This window comes from Lathamus discolor, chromosome 2 (assembly GCF_037157495.1).
Source record: "Lathamus discolor isolate bLatDis1 chromosome 2, bLatDis1.hap1, whole genome shotgun sequence".
Classification (NCBI taxonomy): domain Eukaryota; kingdom Metazoa; phylum Chordata; class Aves; order Psittaciformes; family Psittacidae; genus Lathamus; species Lathamus discolor.
This window is the reverse complement of record NC_088885.1, coordinates 89,047,281-89,061,116: the sequence shown is the minus strand read 5'-3', so window position 1 is coordinate 89,061,116 and position 13,836 is coordinate 89,047,281. Positions and strand designations below refer to the sequence as shown.

General features: G+C 40.2%; 1 protein-coding gene across 9 annotated transcripts in view; it reads left to right on the top strand.

Moving 5' to 3' along the window:
* Positions 1-13,836, top strand: part of COBL (cordon-bleu WH2 repeat protein) — a 164,619-nt gene that overhangs the window by 31,571 nt on the left and 119,212 nt on the right. For 8 of the 9 annotated variants that reach the window (XM_065667728.1, XM_065667725.1, XM_065667727.1 and 5 more), the window contains exon 2: positions 11,993-12,199. In XM_065667728.1, the coding sequence (XP_065523800.1) occupies positions 11,993-12,199 (207 nt within the window). Of the gene's footprint in view, positions 1-8,245; positions 8,335-11,992; positions 12,200-13,836 lie in introns of those variants that run through there. The other variant, XM_065667726.1, reaches the window with a different exon arrangement.

Below are 13,836 nucleotides of genomic sequence, written 5' to 3'. Positions count from 1 at the left end.
GGTTTAGTTTCAAAATAAAAGGAGGTACTCTTTCTGGAGGATCTGTCAGAAAAGCTGGAGCTCTGTGTTACTTGTTGAGGGGCCAGCTATGACTTTCAGTAACTTGAAATGCTGTCTTTAAGTCTTTCAACTCCCTTTTCACCATCTGTGTCTTCTGTATTCAGGGTGGGAAACCTGTCACTCAGCTAGGAAGGCGAGTCCCTTTCACTTTTGTTTTGGTAGATGTTACTCTGCGTTTCTCCTGCCTTGCTGCTTTTCTTGGGTGCGGTTTGTGTTGGGCTCAACAGAAGCGTTCAGAGGATCCTTGCTCTATAGGCTGCCTCCAGGATTTTCCTGGCCAGGAAAGTCCAGTAAACATTAGAGAGGATGCTAGATTTGCTAGCTGTTGAGCGTACTCATCTCTCTTTGGGAAGAACTGTGCCAGCATGTGTCAAGTGAGCTACTGTAAGGCCCTGGCTCAAGGAACACTCTCTGTATGCTGGTAATTTCACCAATTATCACTATGCCAGTGACCTTCCTATTTAAGAGGAGGCAACCAAAGAGGATGTGGTGTGGCCGTTCTGACTTTATCTTGTGTCCTCAGATTTCCTTGACCTCTCTGACTCATTTTAGAATCGGAAATGATACAAGGTCGGGTGGTAACACAGAAAGATAGGCTTGCTTGCCTTTTTATTGGATTCCCCCCCCCCCTTTTTTTTTTGTAATACATTAGTTATATTTGATAGTGTTTGTTTTCAATAAGATGTAGTAAGAACATATTAGAGAACTTTGCCTTTGCAGATCTAAAAGGCAGCTGGTTAGATGCTCAGGGAAGTACTGTGCAGTTGCTTTCGGCATCCCAAAGCTTCCTTAGATGCCATGCTGCTGATGCTCAGCTTTGTCTTGGAGCTTGGAAGTTGTCTTCAGGCTGGGGGAGTCAGCAAGTGGGACTGTCAACACAGAGCTGAAACTGAGCTCTGCTGAGGTTCTGGCAGGCTGAAAATGGGGCTTTCTGCAGGGTCAGTGGTAAAAGTCCCATTGACTTCACTGAGTCTCCGATTTCTTTGTTTTGGTTTTTACTGGTTGTGAGAAGGAAACTCTGTAGTTAATCCCTTCTGAACTCTTCTGTTTCCGTTGAGTTCTCCCAGGTAGTAGCTTTCAGATGGGACAGACACCCTTGTATCAGTATAGTCTGCCAACAGCTTGCGCAGTCATGCAATGCCAGATCTTAATGTGATTTTCATGCAAGGGAAGTTTATTTGATGATATTCTTTGCCTGTATTTTCTTGGAAAATAATTGATTATTTGCTTTTTCAGCCATTGGTTTGATTAGAGTTTAATTGACAGAGGCAGTGATAAGCCTAATACGACAGCTTTTTATAAGCCTGTGTAAAGTTGGTGGATGGTAGAGGGGAGAGGCCTTGTAAACCACCCTACTCTGATGTTAGCTGCAGGATAAGGTCCAGAGTTGAAGGCAGGCATTAAGTGCTCCATAATGGAAAAAAGCTTGTGAAACTTCTTAACCTTTTTTGGTATCAAAAGCAGTCCCAACAAGACAAAAAAAAAAAATGAAGGGAATCAGACATCATTAATACTGCTGTTTCATTGGTTTTGTCAAGGAGATGGAAATCTTTTGGTTGAAAGACTAGCTCTAAAGTACAATGGGTTTTGGTGCTTGCATTCAAGATGTGGCCTTTTTCCATTTCTAGTGTAACCATGGCAGTTCATGTTATAAGGCAGTCTAATATACCCTGCTTCTTGTGTGGGTTTTGTAGGCTCTGATGAGTTTGAAGCTAGCTCAGGCATGTCTACACAATCTTGCTGTCACTGCTGTGATGCCCCACCAGTACTTACAGAGCAGCCTCAAGCATGTTTGCATTCGGTTATCTCTGAGTAGCTTTTAAAGCTCCTAAATAGTGGATACATCTGCTCTCTTGGTAATGTTTTCTCATTTATAACAGGTAACACCATTCCCATGGCTTCAGTCTGCTGATGGAGATGATGCAAGGTCTTGGTTTTACTCTAAAGTCCATTAAAACCCTGACTCTTGTCTGTGTCCTGTGTCCTGAGACAGTGCCCCACATCAGTAAAATGCCCAGAATAATCATCCCTGATTTGAATGTGTGTGATAAAGAAGGAGGGTATTTGGCTGCTTCCTCTCTCATTTGATACTGTCTGGGTGTGTTAACATGCCTGATTTATCAAGATTTTCTTCATAGCGTGCTTTACACTGTGTGAGGCTGTTAAGTACTCAGTTGATATCACATCGTTTTTTGTTTTGCGTGATTTAAAATCTGTTAAGTACCACATGTGCCTACAGGATACATTAAATGGAATTTTAAATGGAAACTAACTAAACAAATGGGTTTTGCCGACGTATAAAAATCATTAAAACATTTCTGTTCTTATTTGATGAATCAAAAATAAACTGCAGAGTCCTACTAATCAGCTGTTTGGCATTGTAAGTGTATTTATCTGTGTTAACATTTGCAGTTTTCTTTTTCGTCAGACTTTCTGTTTTTATATTAATGTAGGTCTCTCAACTGCAGTAGAGTTTGGAGTAGGATTTATTACTTTACATTTAATTTGTAAATTTTCTTCTAATAAATCAAAATGCATTTCAGTTTAAACTAAGAAGTATTCCTGTGTCATTTAGAAAGAAGAGTGTATCTTACAAATGAAGGCAAAATACATGCGGTTCTCATAAGAGATTTTATTAAGTCAGTCAGCACCAAGAAAATACACAGAAAATCACCTGAAGCAGTTGGATTTCCTGATAAAAATACCTGCAGCATCCCATAAATATGGGGTCTAACAGAAGTTAAGTGTTGTATTGAAACTGTATGTTACCGTATCTCATTGACACTGAGTATTTGCTTCATTAGTCTTTTTTCAATATATTGATGCACCTGATTTCTTACTGTGTGATGGAGTATGAAGACTGAATTATAAATGTTAATTGAGAAGATCATTAAGAGAAAGGAATGTCCTAGCATCTCTGATCTATTTCTCCACAAGTGAATGCAAAATGTAGCTCATGAAAATTGTTAAATCTTTTAGGGGATTTGTTCTAGCTCTGAAGAGAAGCTTGTCAGCCCTGCAGTTCTGGTGCTGGCAGTTTTCCACTGAAGAGCCCAGTAATCATATAGCCACAGAACGGTTTGGATTGGAAAGGACCTTAAGATCATCTAGTTCCAACCCCTTGCCTCACTCTATTATAAAACTAGGAATTAGCCAGCATAGTAAATTGCATCAGAATTTCAGTCGCAATATATGTTGGTTTTATCTGATTCTTTCAAAGCTATTCCATCTTCTGTGACCCTTGTAAACAAACAATCAAGAAAGCACTTTGCTGCAGTAGGGCCGTAATCTACTGAGTCTTCAAGCCTATAGTGAGTGGTTCATTCTCGGTAGGTGGTAGTGAGGTTGTAAAGTCTGTGTGCACAAAACCAGAGCACAGTCCAGGATACATCTGCTCAGTAATGCAGTGCAAATGTGTCTCGGAAGTTGCGTCTTAACTGACAGTGGAAGTCACACCAGGAAAGCTTATAAATCAGTGTTGCTAAAGAATATTTTTTTATATTTATTTAAATAGCCTTATTGAAAGTGGTTGTTGATAAGAGATAAGAAAAGACAGCCATACTGAAATCTGTACAGCACCTATAACTTTAGGGGACCTGGCACACAGTGTGAGTATTTCTCAGCTAGCCTCAGGCTTGCATAAGCATATCTTTAGTCTTTGACCCCTCTTGCAACAAATTATTATCTCATTGAAGAGAATTATTCTCATGGTTTACTATTAGGCCAGGTTGGACAGAGCCTTGGGTGGCATGGTTTAGTGGGAGATGTCCCTGCCCATGGCAGAGGGGTTGGAACTAGATGATCTTAAGGTCCTTTCCAACCCTAACTCTTATATGATTCTATGAAAACTAATGTGATTATTGGGTGCTCATAGAGCTGGTTCAACTAATAAGTTACTTTTCCAGACCTTAGAGTGTTACTGGAGAGCTCAGTGTGGAGTTGTGGCATGAGGCACATGGGTGACATTTGCAGTGCCCTTGCAGAAATGCAGCTGACTGGTAGCAGAATGAGTGCGACTGAAGGATGCGTGTTTACCTGCAACATGTGGAGGATACAATGCCAGAAGTGATTTCAGCTTGCTTAGAAATGCTCTTGGCTTTGTTTCCATGTCATTTTTTTTTCCACAGGTGAGCATGGTTAGTTAGAATCCAGTTAGCCAACATGAACCTGACTGTAGTTTCATGAATAATGCTAAGGAATCTCACTAGTTGTCTTGCTAGGTAAATGATTTCACCTTGTGGTTTTTGCAGCTCAGCCACTGGATTTGCTGTCTGCAGGTAACTGGGTGTGCAGGGTCTGTCTTTGTGGTTGTAGCCTTCTGTCTGCTAATCTAAGCATCCTTAAAACAGCTCGGTGAAGATCTGAAATCACTGAGAATAGAACAGTGCCCTATGCTTGGAATATTAGCATGGACACTAACCAGTGCCACTGTGCTTAAGCATCAGTAACATTAAAATAGAATCGTTCTGTTTTCTTATTTAAGCATACCACTCAAAGCAGCCGGATTTAGTCACAGTAAAGGAACTGGACAACATTTCACATGAGCATGAACAATGTTTTCATTATTATTATCGCTTCTATTATCATCATCATTACTGTTGCTTGGAATGGAGTGCGACTAATAGCTCAGTACTGCGTAAGTGGGAAAAAATAAATGTGTGTGGATAACAGAGGAAGAAGTAAAAAATACTGGTAGGAATAAGATTGGGTAGTTGGTTACTGAATGCTTTGCACTAACACATTGCTGATTCCCCTCAAGTCACTTTAACAGTCATTGCTTGGCAATCTTTTGATTTTGGTCAGTGTGAAACAGAGGTAGTTTTTGCTCAAGTGCTGGTGGCTAAACGTATTTGCGTCCTAAAGCCTAAATGTCTTTTGCCTTTATCTGTGTTTTGGTTCATCTGGATCTTCTTCTGTGACATCTGTCCTTGGGAAAAGACCATGGTTTCACCATCCCTACCTAGTGTGCTATTTTTTTACTTTTGCTTTTCTAGACTAAATTTTTTTGAAGGCATGCTTCCCAACCTCCAGTATGAATTGTTAGTGGGTTTTTTTCTGATCACATCTCCCAGGCTAAAGAGTTGCAACTGTTGGTGTATCTCTGACTCAAACATGCAGTACTACTGCAGTTTAGATTGCAGGAATTTACTGTTCCAGAGTAACTCATCTATGCTTTCTTGCCTTTAACCACAGAAGACTTCTGTTTTTCTTCAGCATGTGCTTCAGCAGATGAGGCAAATATTTACATGTTAACTGCTCTCCCATTTCTCTCTTCTTTACCTGATGCACAGCGTGGTGGAGTTGCACGTGATGGCACCAGCTCGTAGTGTGGTCTTTGCCACACACTGAATATGTGGGTGGTATCTCAAAAGTCCTGTGATACAGCTATTAGTGATACAGACCTCACAGTGCTTATTCAGTCATTAACTGAAGCGGGCATCTGCCCAAATCCTGGGATTTGGCTGCTTTTTAAAAGATTTTCTCTAGGGCTTGTGTTCTGTTTTGGGAACTGATACAGGTAGATCTGGTAGGCTCCCTAGTGTGACTGTGATTAATAGGTGTGAAAGCATTTGTAGGCTGTAATACTGTTCTTTGATCAGTTAAAGCTCACCCAACATACAGCTCTATCCTTACTTTCACTCTGAGGGTTCTCGAAAGGAGCAGTGAGGTGAATTGCACTGCAAGTAATCAAGTGTATGTGCTTATGGCTTTTGGCTCTAAAAATTGACTGTATCATGAAACTGATAGATGAACTACTTTATACTGGATCTTGAGGGAATGTCTCAGTGACTGGAAGGAGGATTAGACTTTTATTGAAAGATAATGTACTTTTAACCTAAAGTGTGGTTGATGTATAAAAAATAAGTGCATTTGGGGATACCAGCCATAGGCTAATAAGTTATTTGGCATTCCTGCCAGAGGATGAGCTCTTGATAGTTCAGCCACTTAGTGTCACTGCTGGAGTCTGTAATCCTGGGCAGATAGAAGCTGATTTTTCTCTTGTTTGGCAGCTGCGCAATGCTTCGCAGGCAGTGGAGCAGCCAGGTCTGTGCCATGTGTTTGAACACATCTCAGCTCCTCGTGAAATTGGTCACGTCTGGGGAGAGATCTATGGTAGCAAAATTTATAACAATGAGCTTATTCACCTTTACTTTTGAGACTGGGAAACTGCAGCATGATGCTTTTTCATGATTGGTTGGTTAAGTTTGTGAAAGGTGTGAAATTAGCGGTACAATGTTAAGGACTACTTCCGTTACACTGTATCATCTCGACTTGTTTATTTTTCTCTAATTTCACCCTTGGGCAAGCATGGTCATGTACTTCCACCCCTGCTTCCTCCTCTGCAGATGCTTTCATTCAGTTTGCCTCCGGTCTTTCCTTGTTTTCCCTTCTGGCATTAAACCTGTTTTTAAAATGCGTAAAGCTGTAGGGTTTCTCATCAGTAGAATCAAATGGAAGATTAAAAATATAATTAACTTTTATTTCTTTGCCAAAAACAAATTATTTTTTCCTGTCTGTTTTGGGTGACTTTAGCACACCCACAAGGGAATCATTCCATCATGTCTGTCAGTGTGATTCTGCTTTAGAAATGGAATGATCTTTAAAAAGTAATATGAAATTCAAATAAATATTACAAAAGAGAAAAGTGTGAAATAATTGTATGTATTATAGTACCCAGGAACTCAAATAAAGACTGCTTAAATAAAATGGTATTATTTAAAAAAATAAAGTAGCGTAAGGAGCCATACCTATTCCCTGAGCCATATCCATGTGGGAGTAATCCAGTTCATTAGATCTTAGTGTCTGCTGAAGATTTCAGGTGTTTAGAAAGTGCCGTACTTTTGGAATATTATAAATGTTACGGAATGTTGTAAAATAATACTGGAAATAAGTCACTATAAGAGTAATATATTTTAGACCTATACTTTACTTCTGTGTAGGAGACAATTAAAGGCTGGATCAACTCCTGCCTCCTTAGTCGTTAAGGACCCTCTGGTGCTCTCCTAGTTTCTCTTCTCCGTCTCTGTCAGATTTCTTTAACTTTCGTTTTCCATTTTCAAAAGTCCTGAGATAAGTTTACATTGATGCTAATAATCTGTTTGTATTTCCTTTACATTTGTGTTGCGTTGTACTATTTCTGAGCTGCTGTGTCTAGAAGCTGGAGGGATTTTACTTATGAAGAGGAAACTTGGCTTACTATTAAAGCGAGTGTCTTTTTTCCCAGCCTGTGATCTGAGTTTTCTTTGCTTTGCCATAAGCAACAAAGAGTTAAGAAATGTTCTCTGAAGGTATCTGCTTTGAAGGCTGGATGGCTAGGCAGGAGTGACCTCTGCAGTGCTGTGTGTGCCCTCATGGTTTGGAGTTGGAGGTCTGCCTCAGGGCTGGGTTTCTAGCTGTGCAATGCAAGTCGACAGAGAGGGAGAGTGAAGGTACTCATCTCCTTTTTTTTCCTCAAACAGCAATGTGCATGGATTTCCCTTCAAAAGACTACAGGAGTGAGACCACCTGAAAGCTGAGAATGTTTACTCTCCGTTTTCCACCCAAGGGACATACTGCGCTTAGCACTGAGCACTTCATTTTGATTTATGCCTTCTAATTACAAGATGGGACGTACACAAATTTCAGAGTAACCCTCTGTAACTGTTCCAGGCTTGTGCATTGACAAGACTGCAGATTGACTTGACTGAGTTGGAGGTCTTGTGCTAGTTGTTAGCTATATCAGAAATTAATTTTGCCTGTAATTCTGATGTGTTGAGGGTTGGTTGCTTTTTTGTTTGGATTAGTTTGGGGCCTTTTTGTTCTTGTTTGAAGCTCTTGCCAAATTCCTGGTGATACCCATGGGATGAAGTCTGACCTGTGCCTGTAAAGCTGCCTTTGCTTTACAGGGCAGGGCAGAGAGGATTCCAGATTTTCTTGAGCATGGTGTGTGTGTATGCACGTTAGACCTTATGAGAATAAAGGCAATCTCTGCATAGCATTCCCATGGGGTGGAAGTCACAGGACCAATTCTGTTTGAAAGATCACGTTTTTGCAGGATGGGATTGTAAAGTCCAGGTTGCATCCTATTACTTGGTAGTTATATATTAATAAAGTGTAGGTCCAAAGGGCTTTTGTTACTTTGCCTTGAAGTTCTTCATCTGGCAAAACTTTTCTTCATTTCTGTTGCATTTCTTCTATGCGCTGTGCTACAGAAACGCTGGTCTTATTGGTCAGTTGGCTTATTTTTCTTTTTCCATTTTGAGAATCCTGATGCTGTTTCTGGGACTAGTGCTGGTAGGTTATTTATGTATTCTGCCCAATTATTTCCTGGCTATTTGCATGTTTTTCAGCTTACGGTAAAGTGCAATGAACTATTTCAGGCCTCAGTAAAAGGCACTGTACATTTGTGTATTAGAATCAGCTGATTGCTTTTACTGTGTTTTCCTTATGCTGGGTTGAAGCATTCATGTAACCATGAGTGCATCATATGTTTGAAGTGTTCCTGCTTGTAACTTCATCCACAGACTAATAGCAGATAGGGGTCTTAACAAGTATCTTAGGACTGAGCACAGGGAAAGATGTTTGTGGAGGAAAAATTTTTGTCGAGCTGAATTTACTTTGAATTTAACTTGTACTGAAGAATGGTGTGCAACTTTTTAATGGTGTGTTTTGTTCATAGGGTTGAAAGTACCCATGCTTAAACAGGCTCTTAAATCACACGCTTTCTTTTTGCATTATTTTAGTGGGGGGACAAAAAGACTTTTCTTACTGAGTGCTTTTTTATTGTCCTGTATGATCATTGTGACAGAGAAAGAAGAATTCCTTTTCTCACTCACATTCAATAATATTAACAGGCTTCTCAGCACCTTCTGACTGCAGTTGCTAGAGCCTGTCAAAAGGCAGCTACTCGTGCAGTTCCAAGGTAGAGTTAGAGCTGTGAGTTTAAGTGTGTGCCTTACGAAGCTAGTTTCTGGGATGGTTCAGAAAGTTGGCTAGCAAATGCAAAATTGTGCCACGTATCGCTCTACAAATGTGAACTTTAAAGGGATCTGCTTCCACTGAAATAGTTTGAGATACGTCATTTGGAAAATGTTGAAAACCAGGCATTTAAAGCAGTCACAGTGTTTCAAGGGAACATGTCGTTTCTATTGTGGAAAAGTTCATATGAGGTCACCTGAACTGTTGCTAGATTAGAAAGACTGCAGTGGGAATGTTTTCCCTTTTCCTTTCTTCTGATGTCTCTGAAGGAAACGGACCTGCACTGTCCTTTCTGCACAGAAGAAAAGGAAAACTGTAGTATCTAAAAGACCCTGACCATGTAGTGCCAAAAAGAATATGCATTGTTACAGATCTTACTGAGGTAAAGTGAACATCACTGGTCAGTGTGTAGCTGATGCTTTTGATGGTATGATGCCTGATTTCCTGATGCACACTGCCCTCCCTACTGCTAAGCAGTGTTGTATGAGGTCTGTAACTGCAGATTTGGCTGTAAAGAGTACATAAAAAATGGCCAGATAAAAATTGCACTCCCATTTCAGAGCTATAAATTGGTATTGAGGTGTCTGGCCTTGTTTGCCTGTTCCTTCAGAAAACCAGGTGCAACTTTATGTTATTGCTAGGGAACAAACACTGTAGAATAATCACAGTTTACTTTCAGCTCCTTCATCAGGCTCAAAACTCAGTCATTCATCATTTCTCCCCTGAAGTTTGAAATCTCTTCAGTTTCAGCTGCTTTCAGTTTCATGTTCGTTTTATTACCATTGCTTTATTTCTTCTATCTCTGTTCACTGTGAGATCTGGAATTTACAAGTCCAGGTAAACCATAATTAAAAACCCCCTAGTTCTGCCAGGCTCAGGACACTTGCCTGCTTCTTTTCTTCCCACTGTCTTCTGTACTTTGACAGGAGCACTGTATTGTAATTGCCCCTCCCACATTATAGGGCAAGCTTTAAAAACAAAAGAAGAAAAGCTTGTTTTAAGAAACAAGTTGATGTGAATCTCAGTGGCTGCTTATGTGCCATTTCTGTTATGGAGAGCAAGAATTACATAATTTTTAAATTGATCTGAGGTCCTTAAATATTGCACTGCATGAGTAAAACTACTCTGGCATGATCTAGACTTGTACAAAACTCCCATGCCTCTCTCCACCTGCTTGCAAATAACAACTGTAGGCAAACGTAAAGGGATCTGAGCAGAAGATGAAGCTGACCATACAAGATGAAGATGGACATACAGAAAATCAGGGTAGTTTGACAGACAGTAAAGGCTGGAACTTTTTATCACCACCTCCACGGGGAGCTGCAAGTTAGTGACTGATGACTGTGTGACTCATTGGGTGTATACAGGATAAGAAGTGAATGTTCAGGGAAAAATTCCCATGGAAGAGAGATTGCTGTAAATGTGGAATGTGGAGGTAACTCTCCCTGTGTATTTGTAGAGGAATGACAGTTCTTATGCACTCATGAAATGAAAGAAAATATCTGCATCACTGCTAATTTTGCAGTGTCCTGCTGGGGTCTCACTGAAAAATGTGTTTTCAGGGCAGCGTGGTGATTTTGTGCAAGTAGAGACATGCCATAGAAATTGTTGGTCAAATGCAAATGCTGATTAAAAAGTGTGGGGGGTTTGGCTTGTTTCTGAATTCTTTTGTATGTGTGTTATCTGATGTAGCTCTTACTTTTTTTTTTTTTCTCTTCCAGAAGCTTATATTGGGAATCCAAACTGTGTGTTAGTCTGTTTGTCTGTGAGAACAGAGGTTGTCTCTAATTAAAGATGTGCTGGTTTGGTATTAATTCTGTTCAGTTTTTATTTTATTTCCCTGACACAGTTTCACTCTTGACTGATTCAGCCATTAAGCTTTGCAGGGTATTAAGCATGGAGTGTTTTCTCTGTACTCCTCTCTTCTGGACCTCTTTTTGTGTTGTTTGCAGGGTGAAAATGATGTGCAGATTCATAGTCTGTTCTCTTCCTGCACCCTAGAATCAGGCAGATTCAGAAATGCAGGCAGTAAGCCTGGGTAATAATTTCTCAGTAAATATTTTACTGCTTTTTCCATCTGTTACACTAAAATCTGACTTAAACTAGGCATAAATCTAGTCAGAAGAGGTCACTGGGATATGAATCATCAGAATTAATCCTCTTAAGACATGTGCTTGGTATAAGGCCAGCTATTCAGAAGTTTAACAGTGCACATATGGCGCTTATCTGTCTGGCAGCTTGCCAGTGAAGTAAACTTTGAGTTTGTGGTGGTTATATAGCTCCGTAAAGTACACTGCTTGTTTGGTGCAAGTTATGCAGTTTTTCTGTGTGTTGCACGTGGCACATAGCCTACTACTGGAGAATGAGTTTTCTTCAGGGTGCTTTCAAAAAGCTATAGTCTCTTAATATTAGTTGCATGGTAAGTGATTCCATTCACGTTTGACCTTTCCCTGCTGCTTCCCTATGAAGTATGATGAGCCAGATTTAATACTACTTAGAGCAGAGGAAGAGATGATACTTCACGTAGAGTAATACTGTGGAACCCAAATATAGCTGAATGAAACTTCACCCTGCTTCCACTCCTGCTGCTCTGACTTGGAGGAAGCATTCATGTACATAAATACAGCTCTTTCTTGAGTCAGATCTGGACTGGACCCAGCTTTCCTGTTAATCTCTTCAGAGGAGCATGCTTCGTACTCGACAGAATAATGATTATTTCATATCCTAATTATGGAACTGATTCATCCCCTGGGGCATGGAAAACAAACAGTAGGAGTGAGTGCATCATTAAAAAATTAGCGTATTTTTAGAGAGGAGGCAAAATGCAAGTCCATTGAAAAGTTTCATTGTAAAGAAAGTGGCTTGGATTAGCGAAGCTTTTTTAAACAACCTGAGATTATGGGTGAAAGAGCATTTTTTTATATACTTTGCTCACAGGAAGTGATTAATTTTCTTCTTGCCTTTATTTCTCAAGGAGAAGAATGAAACCTCGTGCTCCTCCTCCACCAAGTCAACCTTCTGCTGCAAGTAGAATTCATAGTGAGCACAAGTCACCCACAGAGACAGCTTTGATTTCTGATCAGAACCTTGTGAGCATGAAGGAGAACATGATAAACAGATCGGTGGACTTCACAGTCATTTTACCCAGCGGGGTGGAGCAGAGGAGCACAGTACAAGGAAGGTAAGGCTTTGATTAGTTCCCACTTTCTGGAGCCCTCTGTTCCCAGTACTTGCTGATACTAAAGTCTCCCTTTCTGAGTTGATGGAGTTTCTCTGCCATGCTTCTCTCTGCATTATAGGCAGCTTTTGTACCAAAGTCTTCTGAGAGCTATGTATGAAGGACCCTCCCTGCTGGAGCAGGAAGGATTTAACAGTGATTTTGTCACTCTCTTCCCAGTGGATTACCCTCAATACGTGTATGGATCTGTCTCTTCCATGTAGTGTCACTAGGCTAGTGTTAAGCTGTATCACATCGCATAATACAGAGTGGGTTTGGTGCGGTGAAAGTAAGTGCTGCTGGCAAACAGAATTCCTGACAGAATGCCTGTCTGGAGTCATGCCGAGAAGCAAGTTCAGAAGATGAATGATTCATTGCATTCAGAGCTCCTGCCTTCACAAATACATTGCAGTTGTGTAGACAGCAAGGCATCTGCTGGTATTTAGGAAGCCTTTTCTGTCTAAAAGTGTAATGGGTTTTTTCCACAGGAAGACAGGTTCTCCTTGTCATAGGGTACAATCAAGGGCAAACTGTACTGGAAAGGCAGTTTTGAGCTAATTTTCTTCACCATGGGAGCTCTTCTTTCTCATTCTCTCTGTAAGAACTGTTTTGAAAGAGGAAGACTTACTTCAAGAAAGAATTTGGAAGTGTTCTAAAAATATATTCAATACTATAATGAAACTGTAGCAAACAATGGTATGATCAAGAAATTGTACAAAGGGATAATACTGGATTAGGAGAATATGTAGATGACTGTTGATAAATCAGGGTCAGTGCTTCTTTTACATTTGGGTTTTGCAGTAGTTCATCTGCATTCCTGTGAAATTACTCCTGTTGGTCTGATACATTAGTCTGTTTTGATGGTTTGTCATCTGATGTGTATTGATTGCTGAGGAAGATACGTATAGCAGGGTGCAGTGTCTGGTACTTTATTCTTCACCCTACTTTTCTTGTAAGAATTGGTGTTTGCTTAGAGACTCTTAGGAGATTAGTTCAACTTGCATGGGTCAGCCCCAAAACCAGAGTGATGTTGAAGGTTTTGAAGGAAAGCAGTGCTTATCAGAGCTCTCAAATTATGCATTTAGTGATTGAGCTTTTATGGGGAGATTTGGACTTATAAGTGAAAGAAGAGAAAAAGCCTAGAAAGTAGAACAGGACATGAAATGCACTGGCCGTTGGGTCCCAAGGAAAGGTAGTGCTTCATTGGCAAATGCAAGTCACCTGGGAGCTAACGAGAGGCTAATCTTCATGCAGCATTTTGTATAGTGAGATACATAATTGCCATACGGTTAGAAAATATTTTCTCTTCTCTGAGAAAAAAACCCCAAACACTCCAAGACTACAAGAGTGGTGTTTTAATGTGACCTTTTGAAGAACATAAAAGCTACAGGAGCAGAGAACAAATGGAAAATCCCCGTCCAAGAAATACACTGTCTCTCACAGGTGTTTTTTATCCCTGCCATTGCTATCATATACACTGAGATTGAGTAATTTATTTATTAGAGTCTTTAGTTTGTGGACTAAAACCTGTAAGAAATGTCAAAAATTAAACCTTAGGCATTTCTCTGGCATTATTTATATGGTCTATGTTAAACACTCTG